The sequence below is a fragment of the Amaranthus tricolor genome, chromosome 2, assembly GCF_026212465.1.
Source record: "Amaranthus tricolor cultivar Red isolate AtriRed21 chromosome 2, ASM2621246v1, whole genome shotgun sequence".
NCBI classification, from domain to species: Eukaryota; Viridiplantae; Streptophyta; class Magnoliopsida; order Caryophyllales; family Amaranthaceae; genus Amaranthus; species Amaranthus tricolor.
In genome coordinates, this window is record NC_080048.1 from 3,930,610 (window position 1) to 3,958,479 (window position 27,870).

Here is a 27,870-nt window from a genome sequence, read left to right on the forward strand (position 1 = left end):
TTTGAAATATAAAAAAAAACATGATTATTATTAATAATATAATATATTTATTTTAATAAAATATTAATATTGTACTTAAGTTTGGAAAAAAAAAGGTGATTATTATTAATAATTTTTTTGATTTTTTTTAAAAAAAGTGATTAGTATTATATATAAAATTTTTTGTTTGTTATTACTGTTATTGTGATAGTTAATAATAATTTAATTTTTTGTTGGTATATAATTGTTTATGTTTGTATTATTAATTAATTATTTATAATATTGAATGAAACCGTAAAAAATTGTAGAAATGGCTGGCAATCAAGGAAAAGGAAAGGGTTTTTTTAGGCAATTGTTGAGAGGTAATAGTTCTAGGCCTACCTTACTCAGAGGGGACCCGCATGAGAGGGGGGTCACGGGTTCTGCTAGGAGGGCTAGGCAGGAAGAGGCGGCCAGACACAGTGAGGCCCAAAGGTGAGTTGTATTATCAATTTATTTACAGGTTATTTTTTTTTTTAATTAATAACGCACATTGTGTTTTTGTGTTTTCAGTTTGCGAAAGAATGGGCCAGTCGATTCGCTCCAGTGGCAAGACTACCTACGCGGATTGCGGATTTTAACTCTCGTCAACGTCATGCTTTAGAAATATACCTTAATGATTGTAGAGATTTATTTGATGAATGGCAAATTGATCAAGGGCAAGGCCCTGAATAGTCTGTACTAAAACTATATTACATTATTTATTGCATTTATTTTCGTCAATGATTGCATTTATTTTACTACAATATACACACTAACCCACATCACACATATAAATTCCGCCTATTAATCAAAGAAATAATAAATTGTTAACAACAGACACTGTAGTATAATTATATACAACTTTTAATGAATGTCGTGTACAAATTCTATGGAGTATCTAAATTTATAGCATCGTCAGCGGTGTTATTTGTTGGTGGGTGTGACCCGCGTAGAGTATTCCACAGCATAATCCTCATAGTAAAATTTGTGTCAAGATCTTTCGCGAAATTGTCAGCTGCTTGTTTCCAACGTGGGTGGATCGGCGGCAGAGGGGATGAATCGTCGTTCATAAAAAGTTGAACAAAATGATTTCGATTAACCCAAAGTATATGTATTAGTTTATTTACACTTCTCGCGGCATGTGCTTTTCTTAACGAAAGTATCAAACAGCTGTTTTGTGAATCACCGTCAGCAGAACCATAAAACGCAATGGCAATGTTAAGAAACGTTGCTGCAGAGTAGAAAGCCATCGGTGCATCGAACCAGTGCATGAAAGGAGCAGGTCCATCGGTGTGTGAACCTATTCTGAATATTGACTCGTCTAGTGACTCCTGAGATAGATACAAAGTTAGGTATTGCGCTCTATTCATTTGCATTTCCATACTCATAGCGCGTCTTAAAAGAGGCCATGCTTCCTCGCCTCCCAGCTCTGTGACGGCAATTGCTCTAAATCCACAGTTACCGTCACCTAACACATCAACCCAGTCGAACAAATAAGAAGGAAGCATGAATGGGATGTAATCAGGCCATGGAAACTGTGAGAAATCACGACCTCCTGGATCATCTACAATAAATGTAAATTAAGTTAATATGCGTAAATAACAAATAGTTACTGAAAAAACAGTCAATTACCGGATAAGTTGAAACTGAACTTAATTCCTACTGAAGATTGCGTCTCTCGGCCACTAGATCTGCCACTTGATCTCCCGCGGGAAGAAGATCCAGACCCTCGACCACGAGAAGATGATCGGGTATATTCAAATGAACTTTTTCTCCTTCTCATGGTTTTACTAGTGCTTGGTCTTCCCTTTCTCGGTGGACTAGCGTAAGGCTCAGGTATATCCGCACCATCTGGGTGTAATTCATATTCAAGTACCTCAACCATTCGGCGAACAAAAGCGGGATCAGATTTAAGGACTTCATCGACCAGAGATTCAAAGTACTCTTTGTCATTGGCGTTCGCGTTTCGTACTTCTTCATTGCGTTTGTCTCCTAACTCTGTGTACGTCAAAGTACTCCAGAATTCATGAATGTCATCCAAGTACAAAGCACCATGTGATCCAATGGTCATTTGTAAATAACATGCACACGGCAATCCATGGGTTTTTTGAAGTACACAACCGCATTTGTTCAATACAAAATCACCCAGTTCTAACATGCGGTTAAACTCATTCTGGATCTGCTCCAAGGCATACAGAGACACGTGGCGATATAGAGGTCTAAAGAAATACTGTCGTAGCGTTCTTGGTACAGACGTCATGGATTCCTGTAGCGATTGTCGGATTTTAGCTTGTTGATTTGTAATCTGTGCGTGCGCCCTTTTGAAAAGGGTATCGAATGAGCTATTACCGCTACCAAGGTAATACTTAAAAGACGAGTGTTGACTTTCCACTCTGCTGGTAGTATGGTTACCCAAGTGTAAACAATCATTCGTCCACGCGCGCACAAATTTCTCTCTAAGTGGAATCCATGTTCCAGTCAAATACCGAACGACCCTTCGGTTCCTAACCGACCACGTACTGACGATCCCTTCCCATCTCTTTTCATATTCCCGGATTGTAGCACTTTCAACCAAGGGGTTCCATCTACTCTTCCTGAATAACTGCCCTTGTTGATTTTTTTTGCCGCCGCACAACTTATCCACCATGTTCTCAACATCGTTGCCAATATGCCAAGTGCATAACAAATGACGTACATCTACATTAAACAAAACAGTGAACGTAATTAAGAGATTATCAATAGATATAACCACATTAATAAACTCACAAAGCGTTTTTACCTGGGAATACGTCACGAATAGCTGCAGATAAACCTTCGTCACGATCGGTTACAATGACGCTAGGAGTCTGAGCAGTGCCGAAAATATCTCTCAATCCCTGCAGCACCCACGAGTACGACACAACCGCCTCATCGCGCATCAAACAAAAAGCAACCAAGAAGTTGTGATTTGTTGGCGTCATTCCGATCACTTCACATAGTGGCCACTTTGGTTTGTTCGTTTTGTACGTAGTATCTATCAGCACAACATACGGCCACGTACGTATCATTTGGATAGAAGTTGGATTTGCAATTAAAAGTCTGCTCAAGTGCCCGTCATTATCCAACTCTGTCCAGACCACATAATTATGTTCTGTGGCCATATGAAGATAGTGTTGCAGGGGAGTCCTGCCCTCCATTTCATCTCTCCTTATTGATTGCCTAATATTATATATTTGATTCATACTAGCATAAAAACCAGGAAAATTATCTCTAATAGAATTCATAATAAAGGCGGGTTGCATTCCGATTGCACTAAGCTGTCGTATGTGCTCCCGAATATCTACATTAATCCTCGCCCTTACATGACCATCTCTGTACACCAAGAACGAGTGGTTATGTTTTCCCTTTTCACCAGGACACACCCTTACCGTCCAAGGTCTTTCTCCTGGTTTACGACTACTTCCTACAATCATAAATTTACACCCGCAACTCCTACTTTTAGAACCAGGTCGGGCAGCATTATCTACATTATCTACATCACCCCTAAGTTTACCATAGCGGTGACATCTTAAATAACAATTAACTCTAGAACGTCCTTCTTTCTTTTTATAAGAAGCACGTGTAAATTGAAAACCGATTGTTATTGCTATCGCATCGGCCCAACCATGTAACTCATCTATGGAAATAAATTCCCTATCCGTAACAAAGTGACCGGAGTAGTCTACGTTGTCTCCAAAATTTTCAAACTCCTGCACATTTGAAATGATATAAATTAAGTACATTAATGACTACAATAATAACATTTAAAAACATTAATAATAATAGTAATAATAATGACAACAAATACAACTATAATAATAATAATTATAACAATAATAAATAAATAAATAATTAAATAAATTACGTCAATTAAAATTATAAAAAATTTAAAAAATTAAAATATCAACAATAAAATTTATAATAATGACAACAACAATAATAATACTAACAATAATTAAAATAATATTTTAAAAAACAATAAAACGTAAATAAAAAAAAAAAAAAAAAAAAATTATAGGACGCACAAATTTGGGCGACTGAACCTAGGTTCAGTCGCACAAAACTGGGCGGCTGAACCTTGGTTCAGTCGCCCAAATTTGTGCGGCTGGACCAGGGCTCAGTCGCCCAAATTTGTGCGGCTGGACCGGGGCTCAGTCGCCCAGATCTGTGCGGCTGGTGTGTGCGACGTTTTTTTTTTTTTTTTTTTTTTTTCGAACGGCAATTTTACGTACCGCATCCGACTCAAAGTCGCTTTCGTTAGCCATATTCAACCAACTACGCCTTACAATTTCTTTAAAACTTTTTAGAGAGATAGTACCAGTTTTTAGAGAGATAGTATCGTGTTTGAATTCGTACTTCAAACGCATCTCAGAATTCCATATATATAGACAAATGATCCGCATTAAATTCTTAATAGTGTTATTAAGCGTGATTTACTTTTCATTAATTATGTTTTAACTCCAATGACATTTTTGTAATTATTTTAAATCCAGGGGCAATTAGGTAATTTTAGGGGGGTGGCGAATTATAGCAACACCCTTTTGTTTTCTAGGATTTTATCTCTTAGAGTGAGAAGGGAGAGAATTTTGATTTTATGAATGGGGAAATGTTGTGCGTTTCAACTCCCCAGTCCAGAATTCAATTTTCTTATACTCGCAAGTCACAAAAGTTCACTCAAATTAATAATAAAAAACACAATACATTTACCGGTTAATTGAAAGTTCGTATTACTGTTAGGAAATCAGTGAAAGTTCGTATTATTAAGGGTAATTTTTCCTTATTAATTTGAGTGAACTTTTGTGACTTAACAAAATTGACTTTTGGATCGGGGAGTTGAAACGCACCACATTTCTCCATTCATAAATTCAAAATTTTCTCCCTTCTCTCTCTAACAGATAAAATCCTAGAAAACAAAACCCAAAACCCAAATTCTAAATTTAAAAATGAAATCTAAATCTATATATATTGATGAATTGGGTATAGCGTTGAATTTCTTGAATACAAAACAAAATCAAAATATATAAAAATGTACCTTTTGGATTCCAATTTGTTAGCTTAGAATTTAGGGGGCAGCGACACAAAATTCTAGGTTTGGAGTTAGAAATTGAAGGCGGTAACGATTGCGTAGCTGCGTAGGAACGTTATCGACGGTGGTGGTGGTTGTCCTCGACATTAGGAACGGCGGCGAAGGTGCGAGGAAGAGAGAAGTCAAGCGTGGATTATTCACGGTTCTCAATTCCCTGTTTCTCATCAAATGCGTGAAAAGGGTGATGAACTTTTTTGCAATATAACACAATTAACTAAAAAGACTAGAAAATTCAAAATACTTTTAAGATGAATTTGTCATATAAATTGATTAATTGTTATATTATTGACCTAAATGAGTAAAATTGATTTTATTATATAATATGACATTATATTTAATCATATTCCTATTATATTGATTAATAGATTGATTGAAACAAAATACTTAGTAAAATATTATTCAACTAAATAAGGAGAAATATAGATAGCAGCTTAACAAAAAAACTAGAGCAGCGTAAATAAAATTAAAAAGCTGAAATTAAATTTTTAATTATCCTTTTTTATAAACACCAAATTTCCTTGTCACTAATTCAAAAGGAGTAGATCACTTTGAAAGTGAAAAATATGTCTATCATTAAATCGTTAAAATATAATTATATTAATTATAAAATTTTACTGTGAAAATTTCAACTTTAGGATAACATATATAATTATATATTATTGTATGAAAATCATAAAACTTGTATATTTTAATAGTTAATACTAATAATTTTGTGCATTGCACGAGCTATTTCTATAATAGTTAGCTATATATGGATACCGAGTTGACATTGATGTCCCTGACAGCAAATGGGCTGAAGCTTCTACCTTCCATGATGTTGTCATCTTTAATACTGGTCATTGGTAACGTTTACAACCTATATCCCTTCTTCACATGATTATCTTTATTTCTGCCGTTCTTTTAGACTATGCCTTATTTGTCTCGGTAATTATTTGCATGAAGCAACCCTTTTTTTTTTTGCTCATTATCACCCATTTCCACTTTCTAACTTAAAGAGTTAAAGAAGTAAAAGACCATACATTTGTCGCAAAAATGCAACTCTCCTCTTCATTGTCTCCACTGCTCCGCTGGACCTCTTTGTGACCTTGTATATGATAAATGCAACAAATCTATGCACCATTTCTATTCTAGCTTGTATTTAGGAAATGTTAGATGTCATTGCTAGTTATGTTGGATTACTGGATAGTCGTCAACTTTTTTGTGCTTTTATTGAGGGATATGGGCCTATGTTTTGCATTTAGAACTTGCAGACCTTTTAAGTTAAAATTGGTGTTTTGGATATTCTTCCATATGCTTAAGCAAGTGATGATTTCCTCACAAAGGAGCAAATAGAAAGTGCTAAGGCAAGATGGGCTTTTGCGGTGGTGTTTAAGTACTTTGGCTGGAGTGGTGACTCCCTTGATGGTTAGAGGTGTTGTGGAATCATGTAATGATGTGATACGCTCAATCTTTTTTGTGGTCTGTTTTCCGAGACTTCTCAATCGATTGTTTTTTTAGGCGTTGTGGAATCATGTGATGACTGGATGTTGTGATCGGTCCTCCGGGGCTTCTCCATCTATTGTCTTTTAGATGTGCCCTGCATAAATGAGAAATTTGCTTTGTAGTTAATGATAAATTGTCGTCCAATTGCACTGGTTTGTTGTTTTTCACATTCAAATTTAAAATCTCCTCTGTAAGATATACAAATTTAGATGAAAACCCTTGCACGTGTAGTGTCATTAAATGGTTTGCAAGTCAGAGGAAAGTCATTTGCGACACCAGTTTTGCAGGTGGTGGGCTCCTTCCAAATTCAACCCAGTAATGTCGTCTATGCTCCTATTCAAGAAGGGGACTCCCATAATGCCTCCAATTGCTCCTGATGTTGGTTTGGATAAGGTGTTGAGACAAATGGTGAGATATGCTTATGATTTTGACTGGTTGGTCTAAAAACGGAACTAAAACTGAGAACTAATCTGTGCATCTACGATCGCATCAAAAGGTGTATTTGCTAAAGTGGCAAAGGATTCTTACACTTTTGCATTGCAAATTCTTTGCTTATTCTTTCTGATCGGCTTGGAGCACCTAATCACTTTCTTCTCTTCGTTTTAATAGTTGTTAGAAATCGGTTTAGGGAGCGGAAGTGATGAAACAAGTGTAGGAACTAGGAATGATTGAATATTGTAGTATATGATGCAATCAATGAAGTAGACAATTGGGTGCAAGTGATAAGATGAAATCCCAATAATCAAGCAAACAACACCAAATTTAACGAGGTTCACCAAAATTGGCTACGTCCTCCCTTAGAGCTAGTAACTCAACATTACTCGATTCCTAGATGACCCGATATTTCTCAATTCCTACTGAATTTACACTGAATATGATGATTTATGAACCAAGTCCAAAGATGAAAGTTGCATATACTTTTGCATGTGTTTTACGTCCTTGTTTTTGTCCTTGTGATTATTATGTCTATTTCTCTATTTATGGGTATTTAATTGTTATTTCTGCTAAATCTTCAGATATTATATGTCGAAAGTAAAATGCGACCCGGTTCAATAAGAATATTCCGCACACAATCCCCTAGGCATTTTGAGGGAGGTGATTGGGACCAAGGTGGTTTTTGCCCGCGCTTAAAGCCTTTGGTGTCACAAGAGGTAAATAATTTGTTCAAAATGTATACATTATTTGTTCAAGCATCTTCCAATCCTTGTCTTGTGCAAACAATACTTTAATGATCCTTTACTTGCATATGAACAATTTTAGTGGTTTAGTCCCGGATTTCACAATCTTTTCTTCCTTAAGAGAATTGAATCTAAGCACTAATAAACTGAGTGGTTCACTTCCCTCTAATTTTGAGAGACTTTCAAATCTTGTCATCTTAAATTTAGATCATAACCAACTTACAGGATCAGTGCTTGATCTTTCTAGGTTTAGGTCATTGGAGCTATTGAATCTTCAAAATAACCAATTAAATGGCACTCTACATGTGAGTTTAGGACAACTTTCAAGATTAAGCTACTTGGATATTTCATCCAACTCATTGAAAGGTGAAATTGGCGTACTCTACCTCTCTAATCTCTCAAGATTGCGTTACTTGGATATGTCCTTTAATTCATTATCTTTCAATGTTGGCTCGAGTTGGATGCCATCATTTAAACTGGATACCATCGGACTTGCTTTTTGTAGATTAGGTCCTCGTTTCCCAAATTGGCTTCGAACTCAATCAAATTATTCAAACTTGGATATATCATATGTTGGGATTTATGATACTATCCCTTTTTGGTTTTGGAACCTTTCTACAATACCTTCATCATTAGAAAACTTAGGTGAATTGTTTTTATTTAGATTTTGGAGACAACCAGTTTTCAGGAACGATACCTAAGTGGATAGGGCGTAGTTTTCCATATTTGGTTGTTCTCAGTCTTCGCAACAATTCATTTTCTGGAAAAATACCTCCAAAACTTTGCCTTTTATCGTCCATTCAAATTGTTGATTTGTCTGCAAATAACCTTTCTGGGAAAATACCAAGTTGTTTGTGTAACTTGACAGCAATGACACAAAAAAAGAGTTCTCCTAAAGCTATTACAGACACCAATGCCACATTCTCCACCATTGGCTCTCCATACGAAGACTACATCTCTGTTGTACTGAAAGGATTCAACTATGAATTTAAGAACAATCTAGAACTTGTTAAGAGTATCGATCTTTCAAGCAATAAGTTAGAAGGTAAAATTTCGGCTCAAGTTTCCTGCCTTACGGGACTGATTTCTTTAAATTTTTCAAGAAACAATCTCAATGGATCTATCATACCAAAAATTGGTCAATTGAATTCTTTAAAGTCGTTGGATTTGTCTAATAACCATCTTTCTGGGGAGATTCCTGCGACGTTTTCAGATTTGAACTTTTTGTCTACTTTAAGCTTGGCAAATAACAACTTTTCTGGGAGAATTCCAACTGGAACTCAACTACAAGGCTTAAATGCTTCAGTGTTTTCAGGAAATCCAGGGCTTTGTGGGAATCCACTCCCAAATAAGTGCGTAAGTGACCAAGCAAAGGGTAGCAGTCAAAATAAACACAGTCTTGAAAACAATGAAGATGATATAACTCTGGGGTTGTATATCAGCATTGCACTCGGAATTATCACAGGGTTTTGGGTAGTTCTTGGTATTTTGATATTCAAGAGGTCGTGGAGATATGCCTATTTTTGCTTTTGGGTGAATGTTTATGACAAGCTCTATGTGATCATCACCTTTCGAAGACATACTCGTGCTTGATTTAACATTTTGTACTTGCATTTTTTGTTTGATTTGTTCCTTTTTTTTTCATAAAAAATCTTTCGTTTTAAATTACAAGTTTTTGGACAAAATTAATCTTATTTATCCGTATTTTAGTATTTTAATAATGATAAAAGCAACTAATAATGTTTAGAAAACCCAAAATTTTAGAATTTATAAGCTGATAATAAAAACATCAGATGACATGTATGCACTACTAAAGAGAAAAATGTACACTCCTTTGATTATGGGGTGTTTGGCAAACAGCGTAGCTGATAACTGATTACAGTGGTGGATTTGACCAACTGATTATTAATTAGTTTGACCCGCTGATTTTGAACTAATTACTATGAGCAACTTGTTCAAAAACAAATTGTTCATAACAAATAAGTTGTTCCAACCAACTATATGGTTCGGCTCTTCAAATGAATTAAACCCAATATGCAGAGTTATGAGGTGCGAATAGAGGTGTTTAGAACATATTTGATAACTTAATTTTGATTTGACTTTAAAAATGGAATTTAATTATATAAAAATTTATATGGATACAAAATTGACCTGAATCACTGTACCTAACATCATCCCGATGACTGTATGAACAACTTTAGGTGGAAACCGAGAAACAAATCCACCTAGTTTATAGTGGCGGATTTACAATTTTTTTCGATAGAGCTTAACAACCAACAAAGATCCTCTTATAATATAATTAAGAAACTGGGAAACAAAGCCATCTAGTTTAGGTTATTTTACAATGGTTATAGTTCAGCCATTAAGAATAGTTTAAGCGACGTATCTGATGAACAATCTGGAGTGTCAATTAGCATCCCAAAAAATGAACATTACAATTCCGAACCCTTAAGGTGTACCTTATATTGAACTTTTGTATTTGAGTCGAATTGTTTTCGGGTCTAGTATGGCCTAGTTTGTTTGCATTTGAAATAAGAGGTCAATTGTATTTTTCAGAGGTGATAAATGTATGCATTGGACTAGGAGAGGATCATAGAAGTGAACCATAAAATAACTCATTAAATTATATGTACTTCTTTTTTATATGCAGTTGTATATGATATTTGCTACCAAAGGTTAATTGAAAACAATTTTTTCTTTATCATTATCACTAACAAAGGTAAATTTGCGTACATCTGAACAAACCCGGTCCCCCAAACTCCACCCTTGGTGGGAGCCATTTAAAGGCGTGGGGATCATTGTAAGAGTTGAGACAGTTGGTAGGCTTGTTTGAGTGCAGGCTATCCTCATACCTAGCTTGAATGAATGATTTGAGTCGACCTGTGACCTTTTTTGTTACATTGGCTCTTTGTTCATGTTGATAAGGAACCAATTCAATCAAAAGTGAGAAAGCAACATAGACTCTCCTCATACCTGAGTTGAATTATTCCACTTGAATTTGAGGGGTAAATGATTCAAATCGAACTCATTATATTTTTGTTACGTTGGCTCTCTGATGCCAAATCAAGAATTTAACTCAACTAAAAGTTTAAGCTAATAGTTGAAGCCCAAAATGTATGTTATAACACATGTGCTTATAAGCTAGGAGACGGTTTGGTTAGAGTCGAACCCAAGATCTTACATGGGAGAGTGATATTTACTTCAACTAAAACAATATCTAATTTCCTATTCTTTAAACTATTCAAATTCAAATTGCACGGTATATTTTGTAGTGAAACTTTGGCTAATCTTTCAGTCATTAATTCTTCAAATGATCATTAATTTTGTTAGTGAAAGATACTACTATGACTTTAGCTTAAACGAGCCTATGGAAGATCTTGATTTTTATTAAATTATGGCATAAATAATTAAATATTTATTATTCAATAACCTTGGTCAATGCTTTTGGTCTCATTCTTTCTACCTCTATTTTATATACCGATGTGAAGAATGGTAAAAATTTATCTTTAGCAGGGCCGTCTCCGATATTTTGGAGGCCCTGAGCGAAAATAAAATATAGGCCCTTAAAAATTTCCAAAATAATATTATAATTTAATCTTCCTCCTGCAATTAACAATTATATAGAGTTGTCAATAATAACATTTTTAATATCATTATTACTATTTTTCAATGATAAAATTATAAAAATAATAAACCAACAAGCAAAAATTTCCACCCAGCCCTAATCGACAATAGCAACCCAGCTACCCAGTTCCAAACGACAATTTCCAAAATCCAATAGACAATAATATTTTTCACCCAGCCCCAATCGAAAATACCCACCCAGCCAAATTTGTTACTATAACCACTCTACTTTACTCTACTTTCCGCCACACTCCACTCTAATTTCAGAAATTCTACAAATAATTTCTTGTGCTCACATTTTAAATTAAGAAATTTTCCATTTTGCAAGCAATTCAAAAGTTTTATATTTTACAAACAACAAAAATTTCAGAAATTTTACAAACAATTTAAATTCCAATCTCTATCAATTTCTCATCTAGAAATTCAGAAATTTGACAAACAAGAAAATAAGTAAGATAAATAAATTCATAGAGAAGAGATGAACAATACCTTTATTAGTTCACATTCAATGGTTATATCTTGAGTTCTTCACTTCTTTGTAACTTTGAGAAAAATGGAATTTTAGAGAAGATGGAGAAAGTGAGTAGTTCAGAAATTCGTCTCAATAGTAGGAAAAAAAAAAAATAAAAAGAAAGTATTTTAATTCTCGAAACTCCGACGCGCTTACCTGAAGTAATGACCATTTCCGAAATCAGCTTCCTTTCTCCGCAAAGCGTCCCAAAACTGACGCTTTTCATCTCTTCACTGACACTTTCACTATCAGTCAATGGCACAACACCATTACAATCCAACTTCAAAGAAACCCACAAATCCACTATCTCTCTCTTTAACTTCCTTCCTCTTTCTATCTCTCCTTTGCTTCATTTCCCTTCTTCTTGCTTTCTCTGTTTTCAAATCATCCATTCCCTTCACCTCTTCTTTTCAAGATCTTCATTTTGTATCGAAAACCCCATCATCAAATTCTTGTGATTTCACAGATGGGAATTGGGTTTTTGATCCTACCATTAGATCTACTCCTTATGATCAGACTTGTAAGGAGATTTTCAAGGGTTGGAATTGTATTTTGAATAACAAGTCTAATGCTTTGGATATTTCTAAGTGGAAATGGAAGCCTAAAACTTGTGATCTTCCTCAGTTTGATGCTCTAAGATTTCTTCAACGGTTTAGGGACACTAGTATCGGTACTTTCATCCTAATTAAAAATTGTTTTTAAGATGTGAAATTTATTGTTTCCAGCTGTTTTTAATGGTAATTGTTGCCTTTTTTGGAAAATTTTAGTTATTTTATTCGCTTGTTGTGAATTGCTATGATGTTAATTAGTTTATGTAGCTATAGAGCTACCTGATTGTCTTGGATTGTTTAGGTTTGATTTTAGCCATTATGGTGAAGTTTGTGAATTTGAAGATAAAATAGTACTATATTTTCAAGGGATTATTTTAGGGGTACTTATGTTAGCCTATGGCCAGGGAACCTAGGTTCGAGTCATTTGATTAAAAAACCGACTAACATTGAATTGTGTAATATATAATACATTAATATAAGAATGGTAGATGAGTTGGTTCAGCACACATGTTGATATGGGCTTACTCTAAACTAGTATTATTGTTGGTTATTGGTTGTGTGTGGCTAATGAACTTCATAGATAAGATTGGATTGCAAATGGGCTTTTTTGATTATTGATTGATGTAAAGTTTTGAAGTTTAAAAATGAAATTATTGGAGAGAAACTTTCTATAAAAATGCATCTTCAAGATTGGGAAAAAAGTACTACATCTCTGTTGTACTGAAAGGATTCAACTATGAATTTAAGAACAATCTAGAACTTGTTTAGAGTATCTATCTTTCAAGCAATAAGTTAGAAGGTAAAATTCCGGCTCAAGTTTCCTGCCTCACGGGACTGATATCTTTAAATTTTTCAAGAAACAATCTCAATGGATCAATCATACCAAAAATTGGTCAATTGAATTCTTTAGAGTCGTTGGATTCGTCTAATAACCATCTTTCTGGGGAGATTCCTGCGACGTTTTCAGATTTGAACTTTTTGTCTACTTTAAGCTTGGCAAATAACAACTTTTTTGGGAGAATTCCAACTGGAACTCAACTACAAGGCTTCAATTCTTCAGTGTTTTCATGAAATCCACTCCCAAATAAGTGCGTAAGTGACCAAGCAAAGGGTAGCAGTCAAAATAAACAAAGTCTTGAAAACAATAAAGATGATATAACTCTGGGGTTGTATATCAGCATTGCACTCGGAATTATCACAGGGTTTTGGGTAGTTCTTGGAATTTTGATATTCAAGAGGTCGTGGAGATATGCCTATTTTTGCTTTTGGGTGAATGTTTATGACAAGCTCTATGTGATCATCACCTTTCGAAGACATACTCGTGCTTGATTTAACATTTTGTACTTGCATTTTTTGTTTGATTTGTTCCTTTTTTTTTCATAAAAAATCTTTCATTTTAAATTACAAGTTTTTGGACAAAATTAATCTTATTTATCCGTATTTTATTATTTTAATAATGATAAAAGCAACTAATAATTTTTAGAAAACCCAAAATTTTAGAATTTATAAGCTGATAATAAAAACATCAGATGACATGTATGCACTACTAAAGAGAAAAATGTACACTCCTTTGATTATGGGGTGTTTAGCAAACAGCGTAGCTGATAACTGATTACAGTGGTGGATTCGACCAGCTGATTATTAATTAGTTTGACCCGTTGATTTTGAACTTATTACTATGAGCAACTTGTTCAAAAACAAATTGTTCATAACAATAAGTTGTTTCAACCAACTAACTTACCAAATATTAGCATTGGATGGTTTGACCACCGAACCCTCTACTTATATCAAAATAAGTTAAAATTGTCTACAAAGACTAATTACACTATTTCATTCCCTTGTTGAATTACATGCATTCAAGTTCAGATTTTCCTCTCCACTTTTCTTCTATGATATTCTTTATTCAGGCTTTTTATCTCCTGTGAAGATGTTTATATTAGAGTGAATGTGCACCATTTAACAAATACATGTTTGCTTTTATTATTCATCATATAGGTGTCAACCACACCATCGGTAAGATGGCTTATATACATCAATATGGTTCGGCTCTTCAAATGAATTAAATCCAATATGGGAGAGTTATGAAGTGCGAATGTGAACATATTTGATAACTTAACTTTGATTTGAATTTAAAAATGGAATTAAAATTATATAAAAATTTATATGGATAGAAATTAACATGAATCACTGTATCTAACATCATCCTAATGACCTGAATGAACAACTTTAGGTGGAAACCGAGAAATAAAGCCACCTAGTTTATAGTGGCGGATCTGCAATTTTTTTCGATAGAGCTTAACAACCAACAAAGATCTTCTTATAAGATAATTAAGAAACTAGGAAACAAAGCCACCTAGTTTAGGTTATTTTACAATGGTTATAGTTCAGCCATTAAAAATAGTTTAAGCGATGAACGATCTGGGGTATCAATTAGCATCCCGAAAATGAACATTACAATTCCGAACCCTTAAGGTGTACCTTATATTGAACTTTTGTATTTGAGTCGAATAGTTTTCGGGTCTAGTATGGCCTAGTTTGTTTGCATTTGAAATAAGAGGTCATTTGTATTTTTCAGAGGTGATAAATGTATGCATTGGACTAGGAGAGGATCATAGAAGTGAATCATATATAGTAAAATAACTCATTAAATTATATGTACTTCTTTTTTATATGTAGTTGCATATGATATTTGCTACCAAAGGTTAATTGAAAACAATCTCTTTTTTATCATTATCACTAACAAAGGTAAATTTGCATACATCTGAACAAACCCGGTCCCCCAAACTCCACCCTTGGTGGGAGCCATTTAAAGGCGTGGGGTTCGTTGTAAGAGTTGAGACAGTTGGTAGGCTTTTTTGAATGCAGGCTATCCTCATACCGGCTTGAATGAATGTTTGAGTCGACCTGTGACCTTTTTTGTTACATTGGCTCTCTGATCATGTTGATAAGGAATCAACTCAATCAAAAGTAAGACAGCAACATAGACTCTCCTGATACCTGAGTTGAATTATTTCACTTGAATTTGAGGGGTAAATGATTCAAATCGAACTCATTATATTTTTGTTACGTTGGCTCTCTGATACAAATCAAGAATTTAACTCAACTAAAAGTTTAAGCTAATAGTTGAAGCCCAAAATATATGTTATAACACATGTGTTTTTAAGCTAGGAGACGGTTTGGTTAGAGTCAAACCCAAGATCTTATATGGGAGAGTGATATTTACTTCAACTGAAACAACATCTAATTTCCTATTCTTTAAAGTATTCAAATTCAAATTGCACCGTATATGTTGTAGTGAAACTTTGGCTAATCTTTCAGTCATTAATTCTTCAAATGATCATTAATTTTGTTAGTGATAAATACTACTATGACTTTAGCTTAAACGAGCCTATGGAAGATCTTGATTTTTATTAAATGGGAAATTTCATATGGTAGTATTCAATTTTCATGAAATGTCAGTAGTAGCACTTTTTTAAGAAAATTCTACATGGTAGCATTCAATTTATGCACTATCTAATTGCCGTAACATTTTTCGTTAAGTTCTTGTTAAATTCCGTTTAATTCACTATTTTGTAAGTTTTTTCCACATGGTAGCATCCAGTTTTTGTTTAATTTACCATTTTAATGTTTAATTTACCGTTTTAACGTTTAATTTACCGTTTAATTCATTAATGCCCATAATGTTGTAATAGTTTTACTTCATATCAAATACAAGAAAAATAATTGATTTTTTTTAAGAAAAGAAAATAATTGATTATTTAATTACACTGTTGTTATCTCAAAATCATGTGTTTTATTAAAAATAATTGAGTGTATATTTTGATAAGTAAACAAAAGTATATGTTTTTATCATTCGAAAAGTAAATATTTTTCCAAAAGTATATGTTTTACTAAAAATAATTATTTTGAAGTTATTGATAAAAAAAATAATCAATTATTTTTCTGTATTTGGTATGAAGTAAAACTATTACAACATTTATGGGCGTTAATGAATTAAACGTTAAAACGGTGAATTAGTTAAAATGATGAATTAAACAAAAACTGGATGCTACCATGTGGAAAAAACGTACAAAATGATGAATTTAAATGGAATTTAACAAGAACTTAACGGAAAATGCTACGGCAATTAGATAGTGTATAAACTGGATGCTACCATGTGGAATTTTCTTAAAAAAGTGCTACCACCGGCATTTCATGAAAACTGGATGCTACACGAGGAATTTCCCTTTTTAAATTATGGCATAAATAATTAAATATTTATTATTCAATAACCTTGGTCAATGCTTTTGGTCTCATTCTTTCTACCTCTATTTTATGTACCGATGTGACAAATGGTAAAAATTCATTTTTAGGACGATCTCAACAATCGCGTTGTCAAAATATAGTATAAGCCCCCTCACACAAGAATCGTTTAAGCTATATATAAGTGTGCTTGTAACACAAATCGAAATCAAATCCATAATTTTCTTTCACGTTGACTATAATTATTTTTTTCCCAGTTTCTCAACTTGAGTAAATTTGAATAAGGTAATATGTACCCACCATATGTATATGCATAAATTTTTTTTGTTTTAAAGAATATATGCATCAAAAATTTGAATTGGTCTTATTGTTGACGAAATCAAAGAAGACTTCCATTTTCTTCACTACATAATCATGCTAAATAATAAATAATAGAACTAGCTAGTAGTCAAAAGATTACAGGGTCATTTGTTATTAATGTGGTTTTATGTTTTTTGGTTTTTGCTTTTTGAGGTAGTAGTAAAATTTATTGGAAATATGATGAATCTAACAATTAAAAAGTGAAAATCATTTTTTTAGATTTTTTTATTTTTGATTTTAATTTTAAGGAAACAGATAATTGAAAAAGACATTTTTTATTGAATCTCACTCATAGGTTAATCCTAAAAAGCTATATACAACTAATATGAACAGTTATTGTTTAACGTAATAAAATATAATTGAAAATATCAAATAGGATCTTGCTGAGGAACGACCCCTAGATGTTATTTAACATGGATAAAATCAATTTTAAATAATAAATTAAAATATTAATTATATATACTAAATAGTAAGTAGGAATGTTAATCATATTACCTAATATTACATAAAATTTAAAGTTTATTACCAAATCACACCTCATATATATATATACTTTTTCAAGTACATTATTGTTCTTCTGACGAAGGTCCCGAGGTTGTTTAATTTTTGAGCATTTGTGTGTTAAATATATATTACAATTTATAATAATTCACTACAACATAATTTGCTTTTAGTGGTATATATTTAGCGACATTTAATTTAAATGTCGCTATTTCAAATTGTTTGTAGTATATATATAGGATTTAGTGACATTTATTAGACCCTTTAGCACCATATTAAAAAATCACACTAAAACTTTTTGCGGCATAGGATCTAGTGACAATTCTCACAAATGTCACTAAAAACTATAGTAACAATTACATATGCCACTAAAGAACAAATAAAGTGTCACTAAATCACTTTATGGTGGAACTTTAAATAAAAACCAATAATTATTACATTAAAAATATGAATTAGTGGCACTTTTTTAATGCCATTAAATATAATGTCGCAAAAAGTTAAATTTGTTGTAGTGATTATATGTATGCTTATCATAAACTTTCTACTTGATGTTAAATTAGAAAATGTTATATAAATTACATCAGTTTCAGTAACCGAATAGGTTATGAAGATAGTATATAATAAAGAATTATAAAAATTACATGATAAAAAAATATACATTATGAAGGATCTAATGAAATCCCACATGGATATATTTTATCTAATAAATATATCTCAAAAACATTAATCAAATTTTCTCTTTTCTTAAAATAAAATATTTTAAATGAAAAGAACATTAAAGAATAAAATAAATACTCTATTTATTTAGTTTACCATCAAGAAAGAAATTTGAAATTTAAGGAGAGAAAACACCGAAAACATTAATAGTACCGAAAACATATAAATATACATATACATCTTTTAGGAAAAAAAAATGAATTCGCTTCCATCATTATTGTTTAGTGCTTTGATATCTATCTACACAAACGAATAATGAGATTGGGAATAAATTATTAAATTTATCATTTTGCCCATTTTAAATAAAACTATATGTTTAGATTTTTTTTTTTTGAAAAATAAGGGCAAATTATTCTTTTTACATATATTTTAATTCCCATCCATCAATTACCACCCTCTCCATGATATTATTTTCTTAGGAATTAAGGGGTTCAAATCTCGTCCTCATTTCCTAACTTTATTCCCAATTCTACTTATCGAACATAGGAATATCGAATACATGGAAATAAAATTCCCATTCCCACCTATAATTCCCAATAACTAAATTTTTCCACCCCATAAACTATCACAACCCCACTCCTCCCTTCCTACATCGAATGATCGAATATATTGAGAGCAAAATACATATTAAAGATAAAATTATTAGAAAATAATTAATATTTATAATTATTCATAGCAAATGAGTAAAAAGTTAAATTAATTTCAATAATTTTTCCTAATTCTTTTAATAATCATGTTTTGGCTAATTCGTATGTATGACCTTCATACCAAAAAAAGACTTGGATTACATTTTAATAATTTTCAACAATCAATTTTCAATTCCAATCCCACCTTTTAATCTCCATAAGTCTATTAAATGGAAGTACATGGGTCTAGAAGCAAGCAATAACGAACTGTGTCCAATTATTATTGTAATGGGCTAATGGCCCCAAAAGGCAATAATCTACTTCCTCCGTTTCATATTAGTTTCAATATTACAAAATTTGGCACTATTCATTCATTACTATTAATTTGTGATTAGTTTTTGATCTATAAGTTAAAACATAGTCAAGTGAGATCTTGTTTGATTCGTCTCATTGCAAAGATTATTAATATTAAATTTTTATAATTTTTTATTATACATAATTAGAAATATTAAAGATTGAATTATTGGGTTGCATGAAAAAGCAAACATTGCAAGTAAATTGAAACATTAGTTGACCAAGCCTATTGACCTCACCTCTTAAGATCAATACTACAAAATTATAAGGTGTCCATTTCAAGGTTTAGATAGATTTTAGTATAATTTTTAAATTGGATATTATTGATTTTTAATTATATATATATATATATATATATATATATATATATATATATATATATATATATATATATTAATAATTTGAATTTAGTTATATTAGGCGAAAGAATTGGAAAGGTCGGTTTTAGAGCTTATGTTGGATGGAGATATTGTTTATGATCTATTCCAAGCGCAACCTTTGCATTATCATGGAGAGAAGGTCTACGAGCATTCAACTTGTAAAAGATGTTTTATTTAGAGTTGCTGGTAGAGCTTTTAGTCTTATAGTTACTTTTTTACTTAGATGATTGTTTTGGCCTACTGGGCCAATTGTTGTAAATTATTGTTTGGTTTTATTTTGTCTTCTTTGTAGCCCCTTTGGGTGTTTTTTAGGCTTTGTAAGGGTTGTTGCCTGGTGCTCTCTTTGATTTTTGGATCTTAATAAAATCAGTTAATTTCCAACAAAAAATGATTTTTATTATTATACACATTTTATTTTGAATTGAGTCCAGTCATATTCAACGATTTCAATTAATCAGACTAATTTAATAATGATTTCCTTTTTTTCTTGGATAGATACGCATCAAAGAGAAAGGGGAGAACTTTTAAGAAAAAAGTGGATATTAGTAATAAATGAAGAGAGAAAATGAATTGTGTGGATAAAATTAAATGATAATTAAGATGTATGAATAGAATTAAAAGAAAATAGTGAATCATTGTCTAAAAATAAAAAATAATGCAAAATGAGTGTAAGGGAATAAAATGACATGTAAAATAAGTGTAACAGGGGATTAATAATTTTGCTACTTGATAATCTAATATAAAGAAACTGAACCATCAAGAAAGCTCGTAAGTGATTTAATACTCTTTTCGCACATGTATACCCGCATCACCCGCCAGCTCGTTAGATGATTTTATACATGAAAGAACAAAAATATTTGCTCGTTAGCTGATTTTATATATGAATGAACGAAAATATTTTTAGCATATTGATGTAAAGGATGTTTGGTAACTTACTTATTAGGGTTTTTGGGTTAGTTGGAGGTGTTAGCGATTTATATGGTTAAATTTAGCTAGAAATAGTGCTTGATAATTAAGTTGCCTCAATGACTTTATTGGGGCAAAATCTGCTAATTTAGACGAGTCTTTAATGTAGCCTGCTCGAGCGAGGACACCCCATGCTCGTTCAAGCAGGTACTCCTTCTGGTAGCTTTATGGACTATGTCACTAGTTACTCGAATGATAAGTTGTCTTCATGCTCGTTCGAGCAGCCCTTCTACACCTCTATATCATTCTCCTTTGAAGCATCATGTCCATGGCAACCTTGGTCTAATGCTTTCTCATTGCTTCATTCATGCATGCTAGTGTTTGACTCATTAAGTGATTAAATAAGTCGTTATTAATAGGTGATTTGACTGTTACACTAACAAATATAAATACATATTAACACCAAATTAAGAAAGAAAATAGCAATCTTTAAAGTTTCATTATTAGTTTCCTAAGAGTATTATAGAATTACTAAAACAGATATTAACTTATTTTATTATGAAGTCAAAATTCCTTGATTGATATTATGGTCACACATGTGTGAAATTAAATGTACTCTAGATGTTAATGTAAAGTCAAACATCATGATCTTACTATGCTGTTTCATAATGTACTCTAGATGTTCATGTAAAGTCAAACATCAAAATCATGATCTAACTATGAAATTAAACTTAAGTTCTAGATGTTAATATAAGTATATAACTATATTATATACCTATATCATGTATGATTTTAATAAAATTTAATATTCTTTTTCGTATATTCCTATTTGTCATTTTTTTAGTCGTTTTATTAATTATTTTCTTATTCTATTTTTATATCACACAAATTTTGAATATAATTAACCTTGTGTGTAGTATTTTATTTATGTTTATGGTCCTTCATATATTAACATTTTGAAGTCAACTACTTTAGAATTTAAAATCAATCAAAAGGCTCTAAAACACACATATCCAATAAAAAAGGCTTTGTGTCAATCTTGAAGGTTAATAATTTCCAAGTACAACATCTATACATGAACAGTTGAATTATTTTTTAGTTGAATCAACTTTAAAATTTAACATATTTTGGGTTTTTCAATATTTTCTATAAATAATACATATTATGTTTATATTGTGTGTCATGAGTCATGACAAACGATTACGAAACAGGCAAATATGTATAAAAAAAAGTGAATATATAAAGCAGACAAGATCTCATACATATCATATACTTACGATCTATAATGTGTAAATTTTTTATTATCTATACACATTCATTAACCACTAAATTCATTCTCATATACACCTCAATTTAATAGCATGTTGGTAATTTTTTATTTTCCCTTACCAAAAATATAGTGTACTATTTGTTCTTAACGATATACTTTTGGATAGTCTATCTAAAGAATTTTTGAATCCAATAAAAATATAGAAACCAATAAGAAAGCTAGTTAGTGGTAATATTCCCCATTTCAAGTCCACGCGCACAATGAGACAGTTAGCATAGGCCCCACGCATGTAGTTGCCGGCTTGCCGCACTATATGTCAAACGTTGACCATATTATAGGCGTGTAGTAAACTCGCATCATATAGAAGTACTATATAATGACCACTTCAACAAGCATTTCATATCCCAAATCATTTGGAATATCTACTCCAAACCCATACAATATGTATCCAATAAAACTCCATCTCCTTCCTCTCCTCCTCGGCCTTGTCCTCGTCCTCCTCACTTCTCTAACTGATGCCCGCAATTACGGTGGGTATCATCAGCGTGGTGGCATAGCCATATATTGGGGTCAAAACGGTTTCGAAGGACGTCTAAATGAAACTTGTGCTACTAAAAGATACAGATACGTCAACTTAGCCTTTTTAAACATTTTTGGAGAGGGACGAGCTCCTTCTCTTAACTTAGCAGGTCATTGTGACCCGCCATCTGGTGGGTGTGTCGGGTTGTCTAGTGAAATCAAATATTGTCAATCACTAGGCATTAAGGTTCTTTTATCCCTTGGTGGTGGCGTAGGAAACTACTCATTTTCCTCTAAAGATGATGCCAGAAATTTTGCTAAGTATTTGTGGGACCATTACCTAGGAGGCCATGCGGACTTTAGGCCTCTAGGAAATGCTCCTTTAGATGGCATAGACTTTGATATTGAGTCCGGATCTATTTTATATTGGGATGATTTGGCCCGATTTCTACATGGATATAGTCGTGGGAAGGGAGCAAGGAAAGTGTACCTTGGTGCAGCCCCTCAATGCCCATTTCCTGATAAGTATTTGGGTACCCCACTAGAAACCGGACTATTTGATTACGTATGGGTGCAATTTTATAACAACCCACCATGTCAATATAATGGTACAACTATTAACCTTATTGACTCATGGAATTTGTGGAGCTCTAAAAGGTACATAAAGAAGTTGTTCATGGGTTTGCCCGCGGATACTCTAGCCGCCGGTAGCGGGTTTTTACCACCGAATGTGCTAATTTCTCAAGTTTTACCTATCATTAAGAAATCGCCCAAATATAAAGGTGTTATGTTTTGGTCAAAATTTTGGGATGATCAAAGCGGTTATACTAAAAAAATTGTCAACTTTGTTTAAAATAATGTCATTAAATCACTTGTCTCGAGGTTGCAGATAATGTTTTTATCGAATAATTGATGAAAAACATTTTCTGTCTTCGTACATGGATAATTACATGCATTCGCTCTTTTAATCTCATTTAGGTGGAAATCACTTGGTTGTGATGTAATAACATGTTGTATTGTTAATGTAAATTAATGTTAAATTTTGTTGTCATATAATTTTTAATTAGTGATTTTGATTATAAATTAATTTAAAATTGTAAGATTTAATTACAGCTTTGATTGCGGCTTTGCTTCAATAGTTGAGTAGTTTGACTTTCCTTATTTTTTCAACCTCTTGACTTTGTCATGTGCAACAATGATTAAGTTCAAATATGGATTTTACTTCTCACCGGTTCATTGGCTTGTAAAGATCACAAATTTTCAAATGAGACAGTTTTGTAGTAAAATTATTTGTATAAGGTGATTTAACATAGACTTATTATCTTAAAAACTAAAATAATTATTTATAATCTTATAATAATCATTTATAGTTTTAAAGTGTATATTTATATTCTTAAAGTGATCACTTATAACTGTAAAGTGATCACTTACAATCTTAAAATGACCATTTATAATTTTAAAATAGTCATTAAAAAAATTAATTAATTATATGAGTACGTCTCATCGTCTCTCATATCATATAAGATTGGTTGTGTCAAGATTAATGTTAAGCATCCTGATTAGGTTTGGTTGTTGCAGTCAGGAATTTTTTTCGGCGCTTTTTTGAACATATTAATAAACAATAAATACACAAATTTTGAAATGATATTTATAATGATCTTTATTACTCTCTTCGTTCCTATTTGATCTTCCTATTTGGGTATTTCACAAAGATTAAGAAAAAGAGAATCTTTGGTGGTAGTGGGTATTATTTTAATTATATAGTAGTGGGAAGTAATGATTGTATTGGAATAATGAGAGAGCAAATAATTGTAGATATAATTAAATAATCAAAAAAAAATCTGATTTTATTATAGAGAGAGAAATTACATGGAGGGAAAGTAACCACTTTCCAAATTAGGAAAGTTTACATTTTTGGTTCTAAAAAAAAAGGAGGGAATAATTACAATTACATGGACCAAGTACATAATGACAGCCATCCAAAACAGCAAAATTTGGCCTTGCATTGGCCAAATTAGAAATACATGGATTACTAAAATGAATAATTACAAGTACAATATCCAAAAAAATGACCTTACAAATTCCTAATTATCTTATTTAAGCTGCTGATTTAAGGCTTCAAGCATCAAAATCAAAACAGTAACAGAACAGCAGCTTCAAAGAACCAAAATAACACTGTCCAGCCACGATATTAACCCAAACAGCAGCCTCACAGTACCAAAAACAACTGACCAGCAACCTCATTTGCATCATTAGCCTTGTAATGGCTTCAGATAATGACGATGAGCTACAGGGGGCTTGGTATTTTGGATCAACGTAAACCAAGGCTTACAAACGAGTTGAGGCATCTCATTTTACATGAAATGTTGTCACTTAAAGTAAGTGACTCACTCCCACATGGTACATTCGTACGAATAGCAAACAAATACGGTTACACACCAAGATCAATTCGAAACTTATGGAAACGTGCAATTGAAACCAAAGAAGAAAACAAGTCTTATGTTGTCGATTCAAAGTACAAGAATTGTGGAAGAAAAAGAGTTCAAGTGCCACCAAACGTACTTGAATCAAAACCAATGGGTGAACGTACATGCATAAGAGATGTTGCAACATGTTTAGACTTGGCACCAACAATGGTTTGGCGATTGATACGAAGGGGGGAGATTAAGGCACATTCAAATCCATTACACCCTTCTTTAACGGATGCAAACAAGGCAAGAAGGGTTGAGTGGATTTTAAGTCTCATTCAAGAAGATACAATTCATCATCATCCAATGTATAAAGGTATGTATGACTTCATACATATTGATGAAAAATGGTTTTACTTAACCAACAAGACACAAAGAGTTTATCTAGCACACAAAGAAAAAATTCCATATAGGGCGGGAAAGTCATCAAAATTCATTCCAAAAGCCATGTTTTTAGGGGCGGTTGCAAGGCCTAGATGGAATCAATATGGCCAATGCGCATTTGATGGGAAAATCGAAATTTCCCTTTCGTAAGTAGGGTTGCAGCACAAAGAAATTCAATTAACCGTCCAAGGGGGTCTATAAAAATTAAACCAACTGAGTCGGTTACTCAGGAAGTTTATAGGAGCATGCTCATAGAACAATTAATTCCAGCAATTCTTAGAAAATGGCCAAGTGATGGTCCATCGATAATTTTCATCCAACAAGATAATGCAAGGGTTCACATAACAAATGATGATCCAATTTGGCAACAAAATAATAGGCAAGGGGGCTTTAGATTCATTCTAACTCAACAACCACCAAATAGTCCCGATTGTAATATTCTAGATTTGGGTTTTTTTAGGAGCATACAATCACTTATGCATAAGAAAATGCCAAAGAACATGAATGAGTTAATAAAAGCAGTGGAAGATGCATTCGAAGAGTTACATCCAAAGACTTTAACCAATGTTTGGATTTCATTACAACACCACTTAAATGAAATCCTAAAGGTTAAAGGGTCTAATGACTATGTTCAACCACACCTAGGGAAGAAAGTTCAAGAAGACAATGGAAGGTTACGAATACAAGTGCGAGTACCATCACAATTGGTTAGGGAATGTGTACGTTTCCTTAACCCAAGCACAAATCAGCAAGGCACACAAACAGAAAATGAAGATGCTGCACAACATAATCAACAAATACTTGAAGCATATGATGAAGCAGTGGAAGAATCTCAAAGATGATTATAAATTACAGCCCCTCAGTTTATTTTTTATCATCATCAAAATTGTTTCTATAAAACTTAGGAGCAACTAATTATGAAATCAACATCAAAATGGAAATTTAAGGTCATGCATATGTATTTACGTCATTATATAATGATCATTTCAGTTTTTTTGCCCCCTGATTCATCATTGAGGTCTTTGAACCTCTCAGCTTTTTAAAATTTCAACAAGAAATGACGCAAATTACGGTACATGAAAAAAAAATCATATGATGTGTCGATTGTACACAATTGCTACTCAACCAAGTAATTATAGATAATTGTTCAGATTTTAAGTCAAGTAATTGCATAAACACATCACAGGGGTTTAAAAAAAAATTTCAAGAACAGACTTCTAAAAAAAATAAGACGAAATCAAAAAGGTTCAGAACAAATCCAACATCAAACATCACAAAATCAAAAAAATCCAACAGCAAACATCACCAGCACTTATCATGAGTGTACAATTAAAAGGAAATTCAAGAAAACCTTACATAATTCACGTGCGATTTTTAGGGTTTTTTTTACCCCTTGAAGCAATAACTTCCTCAGGAGTGTCAGGGACAACCAAATTAACTTGGTCTTCATGAATCTTAGATGGAGTTGAAGGATTAACATGGGATGGAGACTCCAAATAATACTCAAGAACACTTTGTGGTAATTCTTCTTCAACATTAGGAGAAGGGGTAGAATCACGAAACCTAGATATAGCATCATCCTCCATGGCCTTTTGATATGCCTCAAGATCTTTTTTAGTCCATTTAAGAATTTCGTTTGAATAAGAGTGTGAATTTCCTTTAATGGAACAAGAACAAAATTCTCCACGGTCACACAAACCGTCATAAAGGTATGATGGTATGGTTGAATCACTCTTAGATTCGACGGTTTTCATGGACAAACAAAAGCTTCAAACAGTAACAATGGAAGTCGAAGAAGAAAGCAAAACAGAGGGCTTAAAAAAATCAAACTCAACCAAAATTCACAAAACGAACCTCAAAATGAAGACCATATACGATCTACATTTTAATGCAGTAAAAATAGAGTAAAAATGAGGAATGAACAGGGGATAAAAGCTAAGAAAGCCATGGAAGAAACTCAAAGAAGAGAGAGAAAGCAACGACTTCTTTTGGGAGAGGAAGCAGAAGTATTCAGTAAATTAAATGACACACGCTGCTCCCAAGGGGAGTAAAAGAATCCAAAGGGTTAAAACAGATTTATTTAAAGTCAAAGAGGGTATTTGAGGGGTACAAATGGGAAAAAAACTTTCCAAAAATGGAAAGTATTCTAAAGTGGAAAAACTTATGGAACTACCCGTTTTAATAAGGTGGAAAAACAAAAAGGAACGGATGGAGTAATAAAAAATAAATTCATGCATCTTTATTATGATCTTTCACCAATGTTATCGTATAATTTCAATGAAAATTATACAAACAAAACTAATACTTATTTTTACATCAAATATTATGATATTAATGCCAAATAAGTACACAACTAACTATGTATTAACATTTATTTTTCACCAAATATTTCTCTTGTTAGCTTCTTTTATATAGTCCTAGCCCTTAAAATAAATATATGACTCCTCATTTATCACAAACTTCTTTATTTCCGCAAAATAATTTCATTTGCTTTTGATACAGAGACTAAAAAATTAAATATTAAACAGTAAATATTTAGAAATAAAAAAAGAGAAGAAAGAGAATTAACATGGTGGATCATATCAAAAATAAAAATTGAAATAACTAAATAAAAAATTGGGACTAATTGAGTTTAGGCAAAAAAAATTATGACATTAAAATAACCTAAGGAGAGCTCCAGACCTCCAGTACTC

General features: G+C 32.5%; 4 protein-coding genes across 13 annotated transcripts; 3 read left to right on the top strand and 1 right to left on the bottom strand.

Annotated features, from left to right (window-relative positions):
• Positions 1–1,555: 1,555 nt before the first annotated feature.
• LOC130805890 (protein FAR-RED IMPAIRED RESPONSE 1-like) lies at positions 1,556–3,737 on the bottom strand. Its single transcript, XM_057670714.1, has 2 exons — positions 2,780–3,737; positions 1,556–2,697 (listed from the first exon to the last, which is right to left on the bottom strand). The coding sequence occupies exons 1-2, from the start codon at positions 3,450–3,452 to the stop codon at positions 1,625–1,627; spliced, it is 1,746 nt and encodes a 581-aa protein (XP_057526697.1). The 5' UTR covers positions 3,453–3,737; the 3' UTR covers positions 1,556–1,624.
• Positions 3,738–4,737: 1,000 nt separating this feature from the next.
• Positions 4,738–9,557, top strand: LOC130805891 (protein trichome birefringence-like 13). Of its 10 annotated transcripts, none has more exons than XM_057670717.1 (5): positions 4,738–5,285; positions 5,846–5,946; positions 6,866–6,994; positions 7,603–7,737; positions 8,012–9,557. In XM_057670717.1, exon 5 carries the CDS (start codon positions 8,635–8,637, stop codon positions 9,355–9,357), a length of 723 nt encoding a protein of 240 aa, XP_057526700.1. In that variant the 5' UTR covers positions 4,738–5,285; positions 5,846–5,946; positions 6,866–6,994; positions 7,603–7,737; positions 8,012–8,634; the 3' UTR covers positions 9,358–9,557. The 10 variants fall into 10 exon arrangements, with proteins under 10 accessions (XP_057526700.1, XP_057526702.1, XP_057526699.1 ...); XM_057670718.1 differs by having other exon boundaries at positions 4,739–5,285; positions 5,890–5,946; XM_057670720.1 differs by having other exon boundaries at positions 4,739–5,285; positions 5,890–5,946; positions 6,874–6,994.
• A 12,651-nt stretch (positions 9,558–22,208) lies between these two features.
• LOC130806824 (hevamine-A-like) lies at positions 22,209–23,437 on the top strand. Its single transcript, XM_057672030.1, has one exon. It carries the CDS (start codon positions 22,249–22,251, stop codon positions 23,176–23,178), a length of 930 nt encoding a protein of 309 aa, XP_057528013.1. The 5' UTR covers positions 22,209–22,248; the 3' UTR covers positions 23,179–23,437.
• Positions 23,438–24,601: 1,164 nt separating this feature from the next.
• On the top strand, positions 24,602–25,327 carry LOC130805407 (uncharacterized). Its single transcript, XM_057670177.1, has one exon. The coding sequence runs from the start codon at positions 24,602–24,604 to the stop codon at positions 25,325–25,327; it is 726 nt and encodes a 241-aa protein (XP_057526160.1).
• Positions 25,328–27,870: the final 2,543 nt, after the last annotated feature.